At 33.7% G+C, this 23455-nt stretch overlaps 1 protein-coding gene across 4 annotated transcripts in view; it reads left to right on the top strand.

The window, feature by feature from the left end:
- Window positions 1–23061, top strand: part of ATP9B (ATPase phospholipid transporting 9B (putative)) — a 448624-nt gene extending 425563 nt beyond the window's left edge. The window contains exons 26-30 of one of the 4 annotated variants that reach the window (XM_074273509.1): window positions 2908–3016; window positions 13277–13334; window positions 14139–14342; window positions 21564–21596; window positions 22435–23061. In XM_074273509.1, coding sequence (XP_074129610.1) covers window positions 2908–3016; window positions 13277–13334; window positions 14139–14342; window positions 21564–21596; window positions 22435–22571 — 541 coding nt within the window. In that variant the 3' untranslated portion in view covers window positions 22572–23061. Of the gene's footprint in view, window positions 1–2907; window positions 3017–13276; window positions 13335–14138; window positions 14347–21563; window positions 21597–22407 lie in introns of all 4 variants that reach the window. The other 3 variants (XM_074273522.1, XM_074273514.1, XM_074273531.1) reach the window with 3 other exon arrangements.
- The last annotated feature ends 394 nt before the right edge of the window (window positions 23062–23455 follow it).

Genomic DNA, 23455 nt, shown 5'->3' with positions numbered 1-23455 from the left:
TGTTTCTCACATTTCCTTGTATGTCTAGAAACACATCTCTTTTGCATATGCCTCGAATGTCTACATGTAAGAAGGAAGCAACTTACATCCTCACTGTAAGTTTTAAGTTGCTTATTAAAAAAAACCACTCCAAATTAGGCGAATATTGCATATTTCATTCTCTTAATGTATGACCTTCATAGAGAAATACTTAAAAGTCTTGTTATATATCTGTATTAGATTCCTGCTTTTTTTTTTTCTTATATTACCAACCTCCTTTACTCTTGGGAGACCTATGTAACTCTGTGTGTGTGTGTGTGTGTGTGTGTGTGTGTGTGTGTGTGTGTGTGTGTGTGTGTGTGTGTGTGTATCACAAGCTCATATATTCTGTGACCCTTGTAAATTTATAGCACTCTTATCACTCTAAATTTCAGCAAGCTGCTCTGGGAGCATCAGGCTTATTCATTTCAACTTTTGTTTTCATAAATTTTGCTTTAAAATTTTACTCAAGCTCCATCTCACACCTTGAATGTGATGAAAAAATAGAGACAAATAATATATGGATGGTAGTACATATTGGTTAAATATTTCATTAGAATATTTACAAGTTACTTCTGTAGTTCTCTTAGTAGTACCCTCCTGCCTCCAAGAATACTTCAAATAATATTTCAAAATGAAGGGGGGGAAAATTTTTTTTATTATAGCTTTTTATTTACCAGATATTTACATGGGTAATTTTTCAGCATTGACAATTGCAAAACCTTTGTTCCAATTTTTCCCCTCCTTCCTCCCACCCCTTCCCCCAGATAGCAGGTTGACCAATACATGTTATATAAGTTAAAGTATATGTTAAATACAATATATGTATATGTATCTATACAGTTATTAGGGGGAAAATTTTTTAAGAAGGAACAGGTTTTTTGCTATTTTAAATCTTTTTTGTGATTTGCCATTTTTTTTAAACTATCAGTTATTACATTGCAGCTTTTTTTTAAAACAGCACTGATTTTACATAATAGTACTAATTATACCTTGAGTTATACCTTTCTTCCAAGGACCTCAATATACAATATAATCATTCCCAGCCTCCTTTTGCATCTTTGAGATGATAAATTTACCAAAAAAAAAAAAAAAAAAAGGAAAATTATAGATATAAGTGATTGCTTTTTAATTTAGTAATCATGGTTATTTAAATTAGTAAAATTATGATTGAATTTGGGAGCCTACCCTCTCTGAACACTTAAAAACACATTTATACAGGTTTTTCAAGTATTTCTATTAGAATAATCTTCTATATAATAATTCTTTATAGCTTGTGACCTCAGAAATGTTAATATTTGAGTAAATTTACCATTCCTTAATTCTTCAAAATTCTTTAAGACAATATTGCCCCAATTTGGGGATAGGTATTACAAGATAAATCAACTGTCTTTTTAAAAGTATATCAACTTTGCCAGTGGTTTTTTAAAACATCCGCCCATGAATACAAAGAAATAACAGTAATGTGTGAGGATAAGATTGGGAAAATTAAGGAGGACAGAAGTCTTTAAACGTTGGAGAAAGATAGCATAATGAAGAAAAAATTAACTATAAACCAGCAAATTTATTTTCAGTGTATGGGAAGATAGTAGAAGAAATCATTGAGCATTTTATAGTCATCTGGAGAGAAAAATAGAAAGCAACCAAGAGATTTGGTAAAACTTGATTATGCCATACCATTTTAATAACCTTCCATAGCATAATTATCAAAACAAAAAGAAGGTGATACTATTTAGGTAAAGATTAGTGTAGATAATTAGTCCTATGAGGTGGTAGCATATGTTCAAATTCTTACTGCATATTTCCATTGCACTGGAGCCAGTTTTAATTTATATAATTATTACTTTGAATAGTGTAAATTCAGATATATGTGGCCATTTTGTAATTGGGACCTAGATAACTGTTTTGAAAAAGTTATCCAGCTTTGTTGCTTTTAATACTGTTGTTCTTTTGTTAGTTGCAGGGAAGTTAGTAGGAAAATGTTGCTTACAAATTGCTGGATTATCATCAAGAGCTATCATTGATTGAACCTCTTGTCTCCAGAGGAGAGACAGGAATAAATAAAAGATAATCACCAGAAACAAAGATAATCACCAGAAACAAAGAGACCACTCTGTGCAACACTCTGAGTAAAAGTAGCTTAGCCATAGTCAAGCCATTGATATCCAAGATAAAAAACTGTGACATCCCTCCCCACTTACTTGGGAAATTAGTGTTCCTTTTCCCAAGCTAGAAGATAGGTGGCAGTCTATAAGCAATTCTTAATACCATAATGTCCATGTAGGAAATATTAATATACCCCAGAAGGCATTCATCTCTGATAAATTTGGGAGCAGAATCAGATGACATGATTAGATATGGGTCAGCTTGACTGAACAGTGGAAAGAGCACTGGTCCTAGAGTCAGAAAGGCCTTGGTTCAAATTCAGCCTCACCTATCCCCAGCTGTGTGAGCCTAGGCAAATCACTTTTCCTCTGTTTATCTCAATTTCCTCAGTTGCGGATGATTAAATGGAGGTAATAATAGCACCTGCCTCTCAGAGTGGTTTTGAGTATCAAATGAAATAATATTTGTAAAAGTATTTATTATAATACCTATAACATATAGATCTGTATAAATGCTATTATTATTATTATCATTATCATTATAATTTATATCAGGTCAGTGATCTACCAGAATGTTTGCTAGTTTACAAGATTTCCTACATTTAAAAAAAGTGAATTATTGTCAACCTGAGTCACTTTGTGGGCTATGGGACACATTTTTCAATATTTGTTAATATTCTCAATTATAGCTTAACTTCTTATGCCTTGTGCTATGGCCCTAAACTTATTTCAGTAACCATGTAACAGAAATTTGATATGATGTCTTATATCTTTGCTTTTTAAGGTATGCAACAATCTATACAATGTTTCCAGTATTCTCTTTAGTATTGGATCAGGATGTGAAACCAGAAATGGCATTGCTGTATCCAGAGCTTTATAAGGACCTAACAAAGGTAAAATTATTCATAAAGGATCAAGGGAAGGTAAATTTTTTTGGTAATTCTGAAGGCCATAGATAAAGGCTTTTAAAATTTTTTTGAAGATAAATATGCAAAATTATTAGCTGAAAATTAATTTACATGAAATTTAAGAATAGTAATTCTTTTTCTCTGTGGCATTACTCAATTGTGATTGTTCTTAATTATTTTTAAAAATTCATTCCAAGTGGAATTTTTAAAAATAAATAATTAAAATTTTCAAGGGCTCAGTTTTTTCTCAAAATTATTTTTAACTTCACATTATGTGGCATTCTACCAAGTTTACTAGAAGGCAATTTGGAAGGGAGAGCACTAGCAGGTAGAGGTGAATATCAGGAAAGTTTTTATGTAGAAGCTTCATCTTGAGAAAAGAAAATTATTCTGAGAGATGAAGATAATGATATCAGGGTGGGGGTAAGAGCATATGCATTTCATATGGGAGGTGAACAGTGTAGATATATGGAGACTGAAGATGAACATAATATTTTGTGAGAGGCACAAAGAAAAACCCAGATTGGCTGGATTATAGATTTAAGAGGTGGAGTAATATATAGTGAAGCTGAAAAGTAATCTGGGATCAGGTTGTGATGATCTTAAAAGCTAAACAAAGTTTCTATTTTTTCCTAGAAACAAACAAAAAAAAATAGTTACTTTTAGGGAGTCCTGGAATTTATTTACTAGGGTATTAGTATAGTCAGATCTCAATTTAAAGAAAATCACTTTGGCAGCAATATATAGAACAGAAGAGATTAAGGAAAAATTTAAGATAGGGAGACAAATTAGGAAGGTTGCAGTAATTAGGAGAAAAGTGGTAAGGGCTTGAACTAAAGTAATGGCTGTGTGAGTAAAGAGAAGGGTTTGTATGTAGCAGTTTAGATAGATAGATAGATAGATAGATAGATAGATAGATAGATAGATAGATAGATAGATAGATAAAAATAGCAAGATCTGACAACTGATTGGATATATAAAATGTGAACAAGTGAAGAGTCAAAAAAAATTCCAAGATTATAAACATGGGAACTAAAAAAATGGCCTTCACCAAAAAAGAGTGAAATTTGAGAAGAAAGATAAATGAGTTCAATTTGTGTATATTGAGTTAAAGATGTTTCTAGAACATGAACTTTGAAAATGTTTAATAAGCGGTTAGTGTTGTATTGAAACTTAGGAAAGGGGGCAGCTAGGTGGCGCAGTGGATAGAGCACCAGCCCTGAATTCAGGAGGACCCGAGTTCAAATGTGGTCTCAGACACTTAACACTGCCTAGCTGTGTGACCCTGGGCAAGTCACTTAACCCCAGCCTGGGGGGGGGGGGGGAAGAAATTTAGGAGAGATTTCGGGGTGGAGATGAAAATAAACAGAGATGTCCACATACATGTGCATAAATGTGTATATAAAATGTGGATTTACATAGGTGTACATAATATTCACATATAGGTAAATTTGTGAATTATGGGTATAAACACATGTAAGATAATGAGATCTTTAAGTCATAGTATGGAGAAATTAGAAAAGAGGGCCCAGTATAGAGCCTTGAGGAATACCCACAGTTAGGGAATGTGGTGCAGATGATTTAGCAAGCAAAAGAGACTGAGAAGTTAGAGATGCAGGAAAAGAACCAGGAGAAATTTATGTCTAAACACATACACACGCCAAAAGGAATATTCAGGAAGAAAAGAATTTCAGGGGTGTCAATGTAGTAGATGAATTGAGAAGAATGGGGACTGAGAAAAGACCAGAGATAAAGCTTAAGATAGAGGAAAAGAGAAAGAAAAGGAGAGAAAAGACATTAGGGATACAACCTGCAGGAGAACATGAGGAGATGGAAACAAAGATAAATATTGACCTTGGCATAAGAAGTCACTTCTTCATCAAATGAAAAAAAAAAAAAAAGTAGTGGGAAATAATATCAAAGGATTTTGATCACATCAAATGGCCTCAATTTTTTTCAGTAGAGTAAAAGATAAAGTCTTTAGGTAAGAAAAAGGAGAGGCAGAGATACGGAGATAAAAGGAAGGACAAGGTTAGGATAGCTTTTTGGGGAAGGAAGAAATCAGTTAGGAAAGAGATTAAAAATTTTGCCTTGCTGCACTGAGGGTCTAATTGAAGTTGAATAACATGGATGTATAGAAGGCAACTGGTAGGATTAATCCTGGACTGAAATTTGGTGAGGGATGAACTATAGGACAAGGAGGTAAAGGATTTGAGAATTAAAGATAAGAATTGAATTGGCTAAATATTAGAGATTAGAAAAGAAGGAAAGTAAATTCAGAGCAGGATAAATGGCCTGAAATAATACTTAGGGTTGGAGGGACTAAAAGTGTGTTGTAAATGAAGAATAGGTTTAATAGAGGTGAAACACAGAATATATAGAAAGTCATGATTAGATACAGGAAAGTCAGCATTTTTCATCATGAAAGTGGAACACTTGTAAATGACAGCACAATTTAAGATGTGACCATCCCTGTGTATGATTGAGGTAAAGTAAAGGAGTAGATCTTGGGATTTAAAGATATTTAGTAATTGGGAAGATATGGAATTTGAGAGAGCATCATTGTGAATGCTGAAGTTCCCTAGAACTGTGGCAGGTATTGAGCCAAATAATTAACTTCTTGGAAAAGCTAGAAGAACCTTGGAACCAGTACCCAGCAACAACTATTATCTAAATTGGGTTTAAAACTATAATGAAGTGAGGGATTATGAGTGGTAGCAATAAGCAGAAAAACATGGAGTATTCTGACTTTTTTTTCTAGGATCAAGGGATGTCATGCTAGAGGGCATGACTAAAGAGGTATTGTCTTCTAGGGGAAGCCAGGTCTCAGGATTAATAGATGGAAGAAATGTGAGAAAAAGTGGTGCAGGAAATGTGTTCACTGTGAAACAGAAATTCCTGAGGGCCCAATGCTTTAAAAGGGAGGGCACGTTTAAAGTTGGGCATGGGTGGGGTAGGGTCAGAAGAGAGTTAGACAGGGAGAAGAAAATGAGTGCTGTGTTGGAATAAGACAAGTGTAGGGATTCTTAGCCATAAGAGCATTAGTGGATAGATGGCAGATAAATAATGCTTTCAATCTTGAAGGGGTGTTATTGCCAGGCAAAGCCCCTAGCTATCCAGCTCTAGTCATTCCCTTATGGTGACTCAGTAGGGCCTAGAGCTACGGCCAGGGGAAAACATCACCACACCAGTTTTACAAATGAAGAAATAAACTCAGCAAAGTTAAATGACTTATCTTGTGGTCACACAGGTGGCAAGTATCAGTGTTGGAACTTAGGCACAGATTGCCAAACTTGAATTCTTTTGCTCTTTCTCTCATGCAATAAAATATTCCAAACCTGTCCTTTGTGATAATCACAATGCTGAGGTATGCTGCAAAATTTTTATAGATGTGTGTAAAGAAAAGAACTGATTAGCTAGAGAAATTAATCAGCACATACTGATTTGCCAGTTCCTATTGAAGGGACCCAAATTGTTGATATACTAGATAGGAAATTGTGTAAATAGGTGGTTGCTTTTGTGATTTGATTTCAAGAGTTCACTCAGGCCCCAAATACTAAAAACAGAAACGTCCAGCCAGTGATTGATAACCTGAATTTTTTTCACAACTACAGATTCAAGATTTAAGACAGAAATGAAGGAACATTTTAATTTTTACTTTAGTCATTGGAGAGCAGGGAGTGTGGAGAAGACTGTTAATGTATTGGGTACCTTGGAGATATGGAAAGGGAGAGAGTGAATACTATAGAAAAGGATAAAAGAAAAGTTGGAAGTGCTAAATACAGGTTGCCTCAGGCTTGGAGCAAAAAGCTTCACCAGATCTCTTTACATTTATGATAAGGACTGATTACCAAGAACAATCAAGTTTTCATTTATTTTCTTTATAATATTGGGGCAAGAATGTAATGAGGAGAAAAGCAGATCAGGAGTTAAAGCTGGCCTCTAGTTCACATCAGACTGTAACTAGATATATCTCTCTGAGTAGATGATGATAACCTGTCCATCCGTCCTCACACAGTTTTGACAAGGAGCCAATGTGATGTCAGGTCAGACTTCTAGTCGGATAATCTAATTCTTAATCATTTAACAGGGGACAAAACCCAAGCCTGGAGAGGGTACAGATGACTTGCACAGGGTTACTCACATAAGAAGGAGGAGAACCCAAGATTAAAGCCAGTTCCTCTGATTCTACATCCAGCTTTCTTTTCTCCTGTCCTACACTATAGATGAATTCCTTCTTTCCACTAAAACAAATTATCAAGTGCCTACTACATGTAGAGCCTTACACTAGGCACTGAAGATAAAATGATAAAACAAAAACAACTCAGCTCTCAAATAGGGCTTGTTTTATTTGTTTCTCAACAATACTGTTGTTACCATAGTGATAAAGGCTGTCCCAAACATCTTTTATTCCCATCAGGAAACATCATACGAGCAAATTAAATCAAAATGAAAAGGCCCTAGTAGTCGTGAAGTAAAAAGACAAATGTTTTGTCATTTAAAGCTTATTTTTCTATAAAGGACTTTTAAAATGTTAGTTAGAATCTGTCTCAAAATTGTTAAGTAAGAATAACCTTTCATTCACTAAGATGTAAATTTTTGGAGATTTACCCAACATGGGAAGTCTTACCTAAACTGAGTTAGAAACACAACAGCTCCTAACTGCATCTCATTGCTATATTGTTAGCATGTAACTTCAGGAGCATTTGTTAACTACTCAGGTATTGAAAAAGAGGCGATAGTAAAATAAAAACCACTCTTGTTTCTGCTTATACCAAGGATTTGGATTTTACATATCAGCCTGCTCTTTTTTTTAATGGACACTGTGTAATTATGCTAGCAGGTTAAGTACTAAATTACCCCAGCAACTAGCATATATTTGGAGAGTTGGTCACAAGTTTCTGATGAAGTAGCTGATTCATCTCCAGCTGGAGTCACTGAGTTAATTAGTGTCATGCTATCACTTAATGTCAGTTAAGTATGTTGGAATATCACTAAACCATATTCTCTTTTCATTGGGTTGCATCTGTTTTAGGACATAAGGCTTCCATTTTTATTTAATATGACTAACTGCTGAGAATCATTGTTCAGTATCTTCAAATCTAGCCTTGAATTTTTCATACTGCATGGCCAATCCAGCCATTCAGTTTCCCTAAACTCTTTTTTATTTAAATCCACCATCTTTTATCTGCCTAAGCTGATATTACTTCTATAGTGTAACATTTCTTTTTTTGCATCTCAGAATTCTGATTCTTAGTACTCAAAGTAATATCAGAATTACTGAGCTTTTTTAGTTGGGTAAAATCTTATTCAAACTGCTTGAAATATTTTGAATGTACATTGTTTGATTTTTCTGAGCACTTTTTTAAAAGAGCAATTTAAATTCCTTTTCATCTTTTCTGCTGCCATTGAATAGCTATGGGTCACACAGTCTTAGTCAATAATTCAGTAAATATTTGGGCTGTCTATGATGTACAGAATACTTTGAAATATATCCACATAGTCCCAGTCCTGATTTTGCTTACAATTTAGTTAGGGAATTGAGTGAATTAAATACATGAAAAAAATCAATGATAATACAGTATAACAATACAGAAGAATTCACAGAGTAGCAAATATATAAGGACCAACTGAGTGGCACAGACAGTATATGTCATGAGTTCTATAGAGATCTGTTTCAATTGTAGTCTTCAGTACTTGTCTAATTCTTCAGTTTTTAGCGCCCATTTCAATATTAAGAATTATTTAAGGGACACTAAAACTATGAAAATAATGTATTTGAAGCATTTCATATTGTGTATCTTGTTCTTTTAAAAATTATATCAAGGAAACCAAGTAATAGATGCAAGATGGCTCAACAAATTATTGATATGATAAAGATTAGTTCACTGAGGCCTGATTTCCCTTCGAGCCTCAAGTTCCATATCTCTAGTTGTCTTGTTGGACAGCTTGCATGTTCCAGCATTTCCAAAGCCAAATCCATTATCTTTCTCCATCAAACTTGACCTTCTTCCTCTCTTGCCTATTACTATCAAAAGTACCATCTGCCCAGTCACTCAGACTTGCAACCTAACTCTTATTCATCCTTCACATACAATCTGTTGCCAAGTACCATAGCATCTCTCAGACAGGCTCCTTTCTCTCTATTAACACTACTACCACCCAGCTATGAAGCCTCATCACCTCACCTCTGGACTATTAGAATCATCTGCAGGTTGATTTTCCTGCTCCAACTAGCTCTCCAATCATTCTATCTTCCACTCAGTTACTAAACATTTTAACATTTTTTGTTGAGATACCTGGTTGATTCATTTAAGATGAATTTGCTGCTTTGATGCCTTACTCTGTATAATTTTTAATATGTTTCTCTTATTAATCCTTCTTATCATAGAATTATATGAACTTAAATGGGAAGGGATTTTAGATATCATTTAGTTCAAAATACATATTTCTTCGAAAAACTGATGTTGCCTATGCTTAATAACTTTCAATTATAGGAATCTCACACTCCCATAAGGGTAGTACTCATATTTAACCATCCATCCAAGGTAGTCAAAGATCACTAAACTACTGTACCATTCATACCAGATATTTTTCTTTTGAAGAAAGGATGCCTTTCCAGTTATGGGTCCCAATGCATCTCTCATACCCCAGTTCTACCTCCTTTAAATCATGCTTCCTCTAAGCTTCTTCTCAATGAACTCCAATAAGTCTTGTTGTAAGGGAATACTTCCTATCAATTAGAGCTATCTAAAAGAGTAATGGTTTATCTCTGGAAGTATTTGATTCTTCACATTGGAGGTCTTCAGGCCTAGGTTGGATGATCACAGATCAGAAATATAGAAAATTTTCTTATTCAAATATGAGTTGGACTAGATAATTTTTATTTGTTCCCTTCAGACATCTTAAAAAGAAAAGTTTTGTAAGCAAATGAGTCTGGATGGCTTGTCACTTAGATATCTACATTGTTCCTCAGATAGAAAACCAATCTTCTGGGGTGTTTCTTATTCTGCTCCTGTCAATTGATAAACAGAGGTCACATTAAAAAGGCGGGTCATCAGAGATGGCAGCAGGTCAAAAATAGGCTGCTGCTGAAGAATCTCCTACTTTGAAATGTAAAACTGTATCCACTAAGTGTTGCTGTCTCACAGCATTTTACTGTTAAAGCCATAAGTAACTAGCTAATATGGTAACTTTGAGGTACAATAAAATTTATATTTTCAAGTTAATCATTTGTTTACCTGATTTCTGCTCTCCTCATTGAAGTTCTTAGCCATTCAAAAGGTTGGTTTGAATGAAATACAATGCTTTAAGAATATGATGATATGCCTCAGAGTTTTGATCTCCCAAACTCAATAAATATCTGATAAATTAACATTAAAGTTACTGGTGGAAATAATAGCACATATATATGAATATGTGTGTATGTGTGTGTAGCTCTGTGTAGATAGAAATATTTCCTATAATGAATGTAGCAAAGTTCACTATAATGTTTTTAACTTGGATCATAAAACAGAAAGTACATTCCTTTAAGAAAATACCCTTCAATAGTATTATACATGACTAGAAATCTAGCATAACCAAAGACTGAACTCATTAGTGTCCACAACAGAGATCAATTAGAAAATTTGTTAATTAAGAGCCTGTTAACATGTCAATTATAGGGTAAATTTTTAATTGTCTTTTTATTAAAATCATTAATACCTGCCAATAAGTAACAGTGTGCTTGAGTTTCAAAAGTATATTTGAATTTGGTATTTTCACAACAGACTCAGGTTGTCAGTATTTTCACATATTGACACTTATAATCAGAGTATGAGGTCTTAAGTAAATTCATGTGGTTATCTCAAAATCAAATTATAAACAGAATTGCAATTCATCAACTTGTTAATTGTTTTCTTTATTAGGGAAAAAGGTGATATTTAGCCTTTGTTATAAGTATGTATGTAAAATGCTATTGTGCATTTCTTTACCTCCAAAAGGAGTTGAAACTTTTAACTGAAGGAGAGGATTAATATAATAGCTACCCCTCTGCAAAGGTACAGTAATAGAACATTGGGCCTGGAGTCAGGAAAACCTGAGTTAAAGTATGGCTTCAGCTATATGATATCTCACAAGTTACTTAACCTCTGTTTGCTTCAGTTTCCTCAAATATTATAGGAATAATAGCACTTATTTCCCAGGGTGGTAGTCGTCTCTATTTGCAGTACATTCTAAAGAAACAAGTACATCTCTAGGTTTATATAAGGTAAATATAAAAATACTAAATACATACATATATATATATATATATATAAATTTAAGTACAAGGTACTTTGAAAAAAGGAACTAGAAATTTTTCTGGGTTTTTTTTTTTGAAATTTTTCTGTTTTATCCTTAGAATATTTCATTTTATTTTTCTCAATAATACAGAAAAACTTTTTAACATTCATTTTTTAAAAATAATTTTGAACCTCCCTCCTTTGTATTCATATAATTCCTGGGTTTTTTAATTAGTATTTTTATTTTTTTATCTTATATTTTCTGCAGTTATTTCAACTTTCTTTCTATTCCTTCTTTTTTTCCCTTTTTTTATTATTTTCTTTTGAACTTTGTCTTTAAGAAAAAAAGGCAGAGGTGAAAAGGGAGTGAATTGCAGGCAGGAGGGATGGCTAATATGAAGACTTGGAGATAGAAGAAAGGAGTGTTATATGCGATGAACAAAAAGGACAATTTGATTGGACAACAATGTGAAGATGGAGTAATGATCACTGAGACCAGAGAGAGGGTAGAGCAAGGTTATAAAAGTTTCTGAAACCTAAAGAATTTTATTCTTTATCCTAGAATCATCAGAGTGTTTACTGGAATAGGAAGTGATTTGGTCAATCTGCGTTTAAGTAAAATCACTTCTGCAGCAACATTTAGGATGGACTTCAGTGGGAAAAGGTTTGAGTGGGAGACTTAGGAAGTCACTAAAGAAATGTTTTTCCCCCTGAGGTATTTGGAGTTAAGTGACTTGCCCAGAGTCACACAGTCAGGAAATGTTAAGTGTCTAAGGCCAGATTTGAACTCTAGTCCTCCTGACTTCAGGGCTGTTACTCTCTCCACTACACCAACTATCTACCCCTCACTGTAGAAATCTTAACAAAGAAATGATGAGGGCCTAAACTAAGATGATAGCTTTATGAATAGAGAGAAAACAGATAAGAGATATCACAGGTAAAAATAAGATTGTTACGATTGGATATGTGAGGTGAAAGAGAGTAAGAAGTCAAGAGTAATAGCAAAGTTAGAAACCTAGGAGATTGGGAGAGGAAAAAATGATGGTATATTCAACAGAAATGGTGAAGATTAGAAGAAGAATAGGGTTGAGGAAGAAGACAATGAGTTTAATTTTATACAAATTGAGTTTGAGTCCTGGATATTCAGTTTGAAATGACAGTCAATTAATGATACTTGAGTGATGGCAGGAGAGAGCCTAAGGCTGGATATGTAGACTAAAATTGTAAGTCATCAGTATAGAGATGACAATTAAAACCATAAAAAACTGATAGAGTCACCAAGTAAGAGTATAGAGAGGGAAAGTAAGGGTCCTCTAAGAATCAGTACCTATAGTTTGAGAACATGATATGAATGTTATCTATAGTATGTTGTTAGCATATTATAGATATGCAATATATTATATACCAGTATGTACATAGAGAAAATGTATAGGGAATATCTGTGTATCTGTCTGTGTAACTAGCTTCTTGGAAAAAAATAAAAGCCTATCTAGACTTTATTATGAAGTAGTAGTATAATTGTGTCCCACTTTTTAAAAGTCTAGTATATAAAATCTGTTTTTATAAAAGAAGATTCACATTATAAAAGAATTAATCACCCGAGGGAAAGATTCATTATAGAATGCTCCCCTAGTGCATCTAAAGATTTATATATCACTTGCTTTTTAATCATATTGGGAACAAAGAATCTTAAAAATTAGAGCATTGAGAGCCACTGCTGATTCATCTAGAGATCATCAAGCATCTTTGAAATTATAATAGGAGAATACCAATATGTTAAGTTGTTTGGTCCCTGAGGAAGGCTTTATTTCTTACTTTTTGACTAAATAACCAGTTATAAAGTTTATGTATGTTGATTTTTTTTTTTTTTTGCTTCTGAACTTACATATTTGAGATGAATGTGCCCTTTGTGTCTATCCATGAATCAACCAGATTTTTCTCTTATACTTAACTAACATAGCCTATATTACAAATTTTTTTCCAGGGACGATCACTATCATTTAAGACTTTCCTCATCTGGGTTTTAATCAGTATTTATCAAGGTAGGTAAGGACCCTGATTTTACTAGATTAAAGATTTTTTTGTCTTATATTAATAACATTGTTTTCAGCTCCAGGTTAAATTCCCAAAGCTTAAAATGTCATCAAGTGTTATATATTGCTTTCTGCTTATCTCATAAATCGATATTCTAGAGGTATGCCAAGCTTCTTCCTAATGCAGTGTGGATTGGTATATTTATTGATGCATGTAGTCTAAAAACCAACCTGTTCTTAATTAAATACTAATCCAGGAAAATTTTTACAAGTGCTTATCACATTGCCCACTGCACAGTAGGTTTCTTTCATGGAGTGATTATTGAATTAGTTAAGAAATCTAAAGTATATAATCATTTGGAAGTCATTAACTGCCTTTGTGCTAGAAATTAATGAGATATTGTTGAAAATGTAATTAACAGACAAATCAGATATATTAAATTGAAATGTTTAATTGTTTACACTAATTGCTGAGTGGCAACAGGTTTTGGGGAAGAAAGGGGTATTGTCCCTAAATATTAAAAGCTTTTGTTTCATTTTCATTCTTAAAATTTTTCATTTTCCATACTTATTGATTTGAATTCCAGAATAGAACACATAACTGTCATATTTATCTTTGTTTTTTTTAAATTTTTGCACTTATTTCTTGTATTTTTCAAATTCTATTAAAAACAAATCAGCAAGAAAGTTCTCTGATCAAAAGTTTCCACTGTTGTTTTGTGATCACTATAGTTATTTTCATTATAATTAAGATAGCTTTCTAAGTCCAATTGACAAAATAGTAATTGCTAACCATTTTTAACTTGTTTTTAGGTGGTATTCTAATGTATGGAGCCCTGGTGCTTTTTGAATCTGAATTTGTCCATGTTGTTGCCATTTCCTTCACTGCCCTAATCCTGACTGAGTTGTTGATGGTTGCCCTCACCATAAGAACATGGCATTGGTTAATGGTGGTGGCTGAATTCCTCAGCCTTGGCTGCTATGTGGCCTCTCTTGCTTTTCTAAATGAATATTTTGGTGAGTTACCTATAAAATTAGTATTCCTTTTCTTTGGATTGGAGGAGATGGAATGATTAAGTTTTATTTATCTTTCTTTTTAATATGAAGTTTTGAATTATTTGTCAGCATATTTTTTAAAAATCAAAATATTTCAGAACTTGGACATATATCATATGACTTATTTTTTGAGACATATAATTCTGCCATAGTATATTTAGGAAATTAAGAAAATTTTTGTAAGTTGTCTGCAAATAGAATGTTTAAAAATTATATTGTTTTCCAAGAATGTCTCCAACTCCCCACAATTAATTTGTTATGTTCACTTTGAAAACAGAGTAGCAACTCTGAAGGAAGAATGCTAACCAAATCTGTAGCCCAGATGTATAAAAAGCCATATTGTTCTCTTGCTTGTTTCTTCTTCAGTTTTGGAAGAGATTTTATTTTTGTTTTCAAAATATGACTTACAGGACAGAAAACTATAGAGTATCAGATCCCATTAATACTTAAATAATGTAATATCCTAACTTGCTCTGAGGATCTTATTGACCCTCAAAATTGTTAGATGAATACTTCCAAATCCATCCACTTCTGAGATATAGGTCTATTCTCTACTTTCACTTCACATATTCCAATATTACCCAGCCCTTCTTATTCTGGATCTATCCACTTATATGTATACATCCCAGAAATTTCTTAGTCATTAGTCTTAGTTCTGCCCAATGGAGCCAAGCAAAAAAGTTTAATCTCTCATCCATATAACTGCTTTTTCACTATTTCGAGTCAACTGTTTTGTTACCCTAAGTCTTCTCCATATTATTCATGCATGTTTCCTTCAGCCAGTCCTAATGTGAAATGATTTCAGGTTTCTTGATTATTCTCAGTCTCCTTCCTATGGACATGCTCTTGTCATTATTCTTCCAAAAATGTGATTCCAAACATTCCAGATGTGATCTGACCAAAGCAGGATACTATAAAATTATCTTGTCTCTTATTCTGAAGTCTCTTCTATAAATTTGCACTAGCTTTTTTAGAGGGCACTTAACACTGAAGATTATATAGAGCTACAGTTCTCTAAAATGCCCATATCATTTTCATATGAGCTACTCTAAATGCATGTTTCCTCCACTGGATATTTCTGAAGATGATTTTTAGATTAAAGTTTAACATTTATCTCATTAAATTTCAGGGAGTATACCAAAAGCTAGGGGCAAAGAGGAAGATCACAAGTCTTATTAACAAAAGAAAAAAAAAATAGTGGCTAAGAAATATTCTACAGCTGTGTCAGGAATATCCTTGAATAAAGAATGAGAAAATAGGCAATCTTTTGTAGCTGTTTCTTTGCAACAACTATTTGTTGATTTGATAAGAAATCAAATTGGTTGAAGACAGCAAAATGACACCTTAAGACTCTTCTCCAAAAAGTGCTTCCTGTGAATATATTAAAATTATGCAAGATTCTTTTAAGAGTCATAAAAATGGAGATAACTTTGTTCAGTGACCCTCTTTCTGATAAATGTCTTACCCTTGGATTCAAAAAAGCCTTCACAAAAAGAAAGTTAAAGCAGCAGAATCAGGCAGCAGTTTGTCCAAAAAATTATCTAGAGATTTTCAAAGACTTCAAGCTCATTATGGATTGGCAGTGTGATGAGACAGCAAAGAAGCCTATAAAATACTAGGTTGTAATAAGGGAAGTATAGTATATAGGATGAGTTTTGTGAAAATACCTCTGTACTCAGCAAATACTGTGCCTCAGTGATGCCATATATACCAGGTTGTGTTTAATTCTAGATACCAAATTTTAAAAAATTGTTGAGTCTCAAATTTATGGCATACCAGCATTAGTTGAAGGAATTAAGGATTATTAGCCCAGAACTTAGAGGTTTACCTTCTTTCAAGTATTTAAAGGATTATCATGCAACAGAAAAAAAAAATAGATTTGTTCAGCTTAACTGGAAAGGACAGAACTAGAAACATTGTGTAGAAGTTACAGGTGAGCAAATTTAAATTTGAAATAAGGAAAAGATTTCTAACAATTAGAGTTATTCAGAAGAAGAATGAAGAGCAGGTTTTCCTTCCTTAGAAGTCATCAAGCAAAAAAGCTATAAATAACCACAAGTCAGATGTGTTGAAAGGATTCTTCTTCTCGTACAGGTTGGATGAGATGGCCTCGGGCTCAATTTCAGCTCCAAGATTCTGTACAGGCCTTTCAGTCCAAAAGGAAGAGGGATTCTTATAAGTGATGAAGTTCTCTAAATATTCTTGTTTGTGGATGACATTGTGCCAATGATGTTAAGTACCTATACATTGCAGAATTTCCAAAATGAGATGCCCAATCACTCAAAAGAAGTTTGCCACAAAGACGAGTTCATTCTGACAACTTTTCTACAATAGCTCACTTAATTTTGGGAAGACGGGCTTAAATTCTTTTGTCCAGTTTGACTTGCTAGATCATTATGCAAAAGGTATAAGGTTTAAATCTTTGCTTTTTGTCGCTTAAGAGTAAGTCTTTCAAATTTCCCTTGTGGTACTATCGTTATCATGCCTATGATTAATCTGTTCTATTACCTATACTGGGATGAATAAATGTTTTGAAGCGTATGGTAAATAATTAAATTGTCTAGAGATAGGACTAGGGTTTGCTCAAAATGGTCAGGGTTAGCTGAAATCTTTTAGGTGTAATCTAAATGCTTTATTTAAGCTACATTTTGGTAACCCAAGTGCACCTTCTAGTACACTTGTCATGTTACGACTTTTCTTCTCTTTGTGATGTAGTGTTATTAAGTATTGCTGTTACTTTGTTGAGGAGGGTGACGGATAGTGTGTGCGCGCCCTGTCGCCTATTTCAATTAAGCTCTATATTCTTAATTTACTATTAAATCCTCCTTCACATCTTTGTTTTAATAGATGGTTCGTTATATTCTAGGACAGAAAATGTAGCCCATTAACTTCCTCCTCCATATGCTACATCTTGACCTAATGTTTTTATGGTTTCATGATTTTGCTCACTTTGGATCCCTATTGTAGTTATAACTCACCTAAATATCCACACGGAAAAAACATACACATATGGGAATGAAGACTATCTATTGCCCATACTATGATAGACAGCTGACACATGCTATAATGCTGGTCCAATAGTACACATTTTAGACAAACATTCCTAATTGAGTATGAAAGTGGACCCAGAGTTAAATAGGAGAAGGCAGACCATCTGGTTTGCATTTAGGAAATTATTCAGTACTTTTAATGAAGTTTCTCCCCGAAAAAAAAAGGCCCACCCATATTTTTAACATAACTATTCTTCAGTGATGCTATGGCTGAGAGTCATAGAAGGTCACTTGCTAAGGAGCAAAAGTTTTAGATCTTCCAAGGGCACCAATAAAGCTCATAGTGAGTATGAATATGGATGTGATCTTAAGGATATTTTCAGTGTGTTAGGTTTAGAAAAGGATGAGTTTATCATAATGAGAAAAAGAGTAAGGCCATATGCTTTTCTATCACCATACAGTGTCAAGGTATCTTGACTCCCTAGAACGAGAAGGGACCATTTCCCTCCCACACCTTCCCTGCAAAGAAGATTGAGCATGGACAACAGTTGTATAGGATATAATGTTGCATAGGACAACAGGTAACACCAGGAGAAAACTCTCTATCTGTGAGAAAACAAATCCATCAAGATATCAAAGAAAACATAACAGAGGGTCAACTTCATTGCTAAAATACAGATTTAGTATAACTGTTATAGTCTCCTGATATATCAGTCTAATCAAGCTCTCTAAAAATGAAATTAATTTAATCTGGCAAGATTTTTAATTAAATGTTTTATTGATGCTCCTTTTTTTTCTACATAATCATCTTTTCCAAAAGACTTCCTATCCTGTCCCAGGAGAACCCTCCATCAAAGCAAAGATGAACAGCTAAGCCAAGTAGATGAACACATAGTGTTCATGTTGTCTCATCCCCCACCAGTTGTTCAGGACTCCTCTATAGACTTGCATGCTTCAAGTCCCTTTAGTCACATAAGACTTAACCTTAACTAACCTATTAAAACTTGTCCATGATATGTTCACAGAGCATTTCATTAATGCATTCAAGAAGTGTGCCAGCAATTCCAGTCAAACGCTTTGATTTATAGATTTTAAAATCCTTATTTCCTTTTTTTCTGAAAATTAGTTTTATTTAAATAAGTTTGAATACATTACATAACATTTAAATTTTTAAAAAGAAAGGAAAAAAAAAAACTTGTCTGCTATTTCACGTGGCTTTGGGCAGCTGTTGCTAGTAAATTACAAGCTCCATGATTATTAAATTGACTGTTTTGATATATTAGTTCAAAATTTATTCTTTTGTCAAAAGTTTAATTCAGGTAAAGTTGGCCTTACAGTATGATGTTCTTTCCATTTGTGCATTTCCCAGAGGTTGTCACACTACTGCTATTGAAAAAGTCTGGTCAAACACTAGACCTTGATGTGATTGATGTAAGAAAGAAAATAGTTTCATTGCCCCAAAATGAAACTCCTACCTGGTCAGGTGGTGCAAGTCATCAGAATCTCTGTGCTGCCACCAAAGGCTAACTCTTTATCTTGGTGATATAACTGGGCTGACTGTTGGTGTCCTTAAATTACTCTCCTAAGTGTCACCAAGGGCAGCTCAGAGGATGGTAATGTTCTCTTAAATGGACAAGGGAGCTCTGCAGAGGAAGTACCTTTGGACAGGTGTGGTCTCAGATGCTACTAAGGCTTTGAACTTGACTGGAACATTGGATTATTTGCATTTCAGTCTGGACCCTACCGGACCAGACCATGACTCTTCAGTTTTTTTACATGAATGAGTTATACTAGTCCAAGTTAAATGGTGGACCCCCAAATGGTTACATTATACAAACTATAAGGTTTTAAACTTGGATAAGGATAGAAGGGAATTTTTCTACTCATTGCAAGGAAATCCTCACTTAAACTTCAGTAAGCTATCAAGCATGTAAAACCCATGGACCTTTTAGCTGGTCATCCTAAGCCAATCCAATTTCAATGCAGAACTAGCATATGCTCTTGTGTTGGTCATCCTGTAGCTGGATTACTTCTCCATATTCTGGATATTCAATTATAATACCTTTGCAGGCAAATTTCTTCTTGAATACTTTCATGAATTTCTTTTTATCATAATTCTCAGCTATCCCCTGAACAGTAGTGAAAATCTTCCTACCATTTCTCTGTTGAATTTTTGTATGGATAATGTAATCCTCAGTCCCAGCAGGAAGCAGATCTTCACCCTTACTTGTATCAGCAAAGCGCTCCTAAGATTGGAGTTCTGGATGACAGACATACTATACATTTCTTTTTTCTTGAGGGAAACAGTCTGTGGACAGCAGTGGCAGAAGATGGGCAGGGAGGATAGAACATCACAAAGCAAGGGAAGTACCAGCTGCTGAGTCCTTGGCAGCAGCTTAGTGACTAGGGCCCCTTCTTCCCTTTTTTGAAAAATGAAGCATCTATCCATTTCCAATTGCAGAATCACAGAATTTCAGGACTTCAGAATTCAAAGAAACCTCAAACTCTAATTGGTCCAATCCATACCTAAACAAGAATTCCCACCTTAGTAAATGCTGAAAGTGAGCATGTTACCTTTTCTTAAAGACCTTCAATGAGAGAAAAATATATCTTGCTGTTGAATAGCCCTAAATGTTAGAAAGCCTTTCTTTTACTTCAAGCCTGAATTTGTCTCTGGTCCCTGAATTTCCTTACATAGTGAATCTTCCTAATATTCAATGATATCTCTCCCTACCTATCCTTTATCCTGATATCTATCCTGAATAAAGTATATGTCCTCATAGATCAATGATTTATTCCTCTGGCACTTCTCCTATTCACCTCAGTTTTTTTAAAAATTAGCTACAGTGTTTTATCAGTGATAATAAGTTCTTTCAGTACCGTGGATACAGTATTATCCACACCTCATAATATGAACTTACTTCTAGTGACTAGTTGCTTTCATATCATTACCTCATTATCTTTATTTCAGTATTCTCTTAGCCATTTTATTTCCATCTTTTCCATTCTAAAGAGCATCATTCTTGGTAGAGAAATAAATAGGATGTGAGTATTTCTACCTTTTCTCCATTATTCATCACCATCATCCTATCTACCCCCATAAGTTTCTCAATTCTCTTCCCCTCAACACAGCTTTTAATGAGGGAAAAGGAAGAGAGAAGAGAAGCTGCAGGCTGACTTTATTATCCTTCTTGCTGAGTTAATCATAAAATGTTATTTTAATGATATTTGTATAATGATAAAGTTCAATTAATCCAGAATAAATACAGAATAAAATAATTTTCAGTATGTTTTTAATGTTTCTATTTTTATACTCTAATTGCAGATTGTAAAATGAGCTTCTCTCTAATCCCAAATCGAGAGGGAAAATTTTGTTAGCTTTGTCCCAATTTTGATATGTTCTAATGTCTTAAGTAATAACAAGATAAACAAAAATCCTTATTTAAAGTAACAATGATTGGAAACTGGGAATCATAGACAACAAGTACTCAAATAGCAGGAATAGTTTTAATAAGACTTTGATGTTATATATACAAAAACATTGCTAAAAACATATTGTGGCACATGAATAGTACTTATTTTACTATTTTAATATCTTGGTCATTTGAATTTTTAAAATAAATGCTTTTATATATGATCTTATGAATATGAATTAATTCAACCAGGGTTGAGAGAAGTGTTAGGTTATTTTTATAGCATTGCATTTTAAATGTACCCATTTTCTTAACATGATAGTATCTATCCATAGGACACTCAAAAAGAGAAATAGTATAACAGAAAAGACAAATATAAATATTGAGCCTATCCCATATCTATCATGACTAGGTATCTAAAAACTGTAGGATTTCTAAAAAGATGAACCCGTCCTTTTAACATAATTTCTTAGAGACTGTTGTATTTTACATGTATTTAGTTGTGTATCAGGACTTATAAGGAATAGTAAATTACTTGTTGCATTTCATTTGTGTATTAGAAATTAGTGCAGCACTACAGGTAATGAAGTAAAGAAATGGAGATAAAAGTCTGCCTGCTTAATACTACTCTGCTAGTGTATTGTGTACAGTGAATATTATAGCTTTTTAAAATATTTCCCTTTATTCACAAACTAATAACTTCTTTTGTTTAATTTTCTAATTGTTTCTCTGTGATTCTATCCTTTACTTTCCTTATTTTCTATCTTGTTTTGGAACAGGTATAGGCAGAGTGTCTTTTGGAGCTTTCTTAGGTAGGTGAAGTTAAAATTTCCTTATATTAAAAAAAAAATAATACTAATAAAGACAAATACTTTTGAGAGATAACTGCTAAGAAAAATCCAGATATTTGTTTAACTTTTCAGTTCTTTCACTAATTCACTGTGTAAAAAGTCACTTAATCTCCTTTGCCTCTGGTTTGTTCATTTTTAAGTGCAGGAGAACTCTTATACCTTGATACTTGTTGCATGTATTCTCATGTACCACAGGTCAAATTATGCCCTCAACATTTTTGCAGATAAAAGACTGACAAAATTCCCACATAGTGAGCTTTGTCCTATTTCCTGAATTTTAAATTGTATATATTGTCACATTTTCCATGTTTCCTTCATGTAAAATTAGATTGACCTGGCCATAACTAATGCCATTTTCTTGTATTGTTACACAAGTAATGGGGCAACCTCTCCTTTTCTCTCCCTCCTCCCCCTTCCCCCCCCAAAAAAAAACAAACAAATAGTACGTTAACACTGTCTCACAGGCATTCAGAGAAACATTACAATTCTGCCTAGTTTAATGCATTATTGAATGTTTGTTTGATAAGTTTTAGTGACAATAATTATAGTCAGTATTTCTTTTTGTCAGATGTTTAATTGAATTAATTCTAAAAACATTTAATAGAAATAGCATCTCAAAGAAAACAAAGGAAAAGCATGAAATTTAGCGTTATACTTCTTCATTTATTTACCTATGATTTTGTAAAGGACTTGAGGGAAACATTCAAACAATTTCTGAAAATGTTCTTTGGTGTTGTGCCAAGGAAGTTGAAATCTTTATTCTTTCACTTAGACCTTTTTCTTTTTCTTTCTCATATAGATGTTGCCTTTATCACAACTGTGACCTTCCTGTGGAAAGTGTCAGCAATCACTGTTGTAAGCTGTCTTCCACTGTACATTCTCAAGTACTTGAAGCGTAAACTTTCCCCACCGAGTTACTCCAAGCTTACCTCATAGAAGGAACTCTCCAGCTACAGTCTCCTCTCTCTACCCCTTACCCCACCATTGCTACTTCAACTGGGATTTGCTTTGGTACCTCCCAGGGCAGTTAAGTGACTTCAGGGTTTGTAATGTGCTACTGAGAGAAAAATGGGGGGCGGGGGGGAGAATGCAGAACATAAATAGGAAAGACCACATCTGCTGTGTAAGTACTGAAAAGAAGATAGGCTTTAACTAATAGCTCCAAAAGGGGCTATTTTTTTGTCTTTTTTTTTTCCAATCATTCCAACTTCTTTATTGATTCTAATTTACTTTCTGTTTAAAATGCTGCTTAATTATTTTACTGCTACTGCAAAGGTTTTTTGCTATTGCACTGTTCTATAATACAAAATGAAAGTTTATTTGACATTTTGTAATAATTCCCCTACATTCAAGCTTTCCTTGATGCTATTGTGTAAAAACATCAATTCCTACTTAATTAAAGTTAATAAAATCTAGAAGCCACAAATGCCATGGTCTGTATTTGCTACAATATACTAGTCTTCATCAATTGTTGATACATATGAGCTAGTTAACTTACATATGGATGGCTGCCGTATAGTATTACTTCAGGAATTGTTCCTCTCCTTTCTGTACTCACCATTCCTATCCTGCAGATACTTAGAAGTCTGAAGCTTTTGACACCAACAGCCAATTCTCTAAGTGCACATTAAAGTCAAATAGTTCACACTATAATAGTTCTGTGTGTAGTTCTATCACTACTTGTGCAACTAACTAGTAAAAGGTCTTGTTATTTAGCAAATGTTTTAAACATTTCTATCCATTTTGTACTTGGAAAACTGCACTCAAATGTAGCTTCAAAAACATTTCTACAACTTGTAGATATTGTATTAGCCAGTATG

Source organism: Sminthopsis crassicaudata, chromosome 1 (genome assembly GCF_048593235.1).
Source record: "Sminthopsis crassicaudata isolate SCR6 chromosome 1, ASM4859323v1, whole genome shotgun sequence".
In the NCBI taxonomy this organism is placed as follows: Eukaryota; Metazoa; Chordata; class Mammalia; order Dasyuromorphia; family Dasyuridae; genus Sminthopsis; species Sminthopsis crassicaudata.
This window is presented reverse-complemented; position numbering and strand designations above follow the sequence as displayed.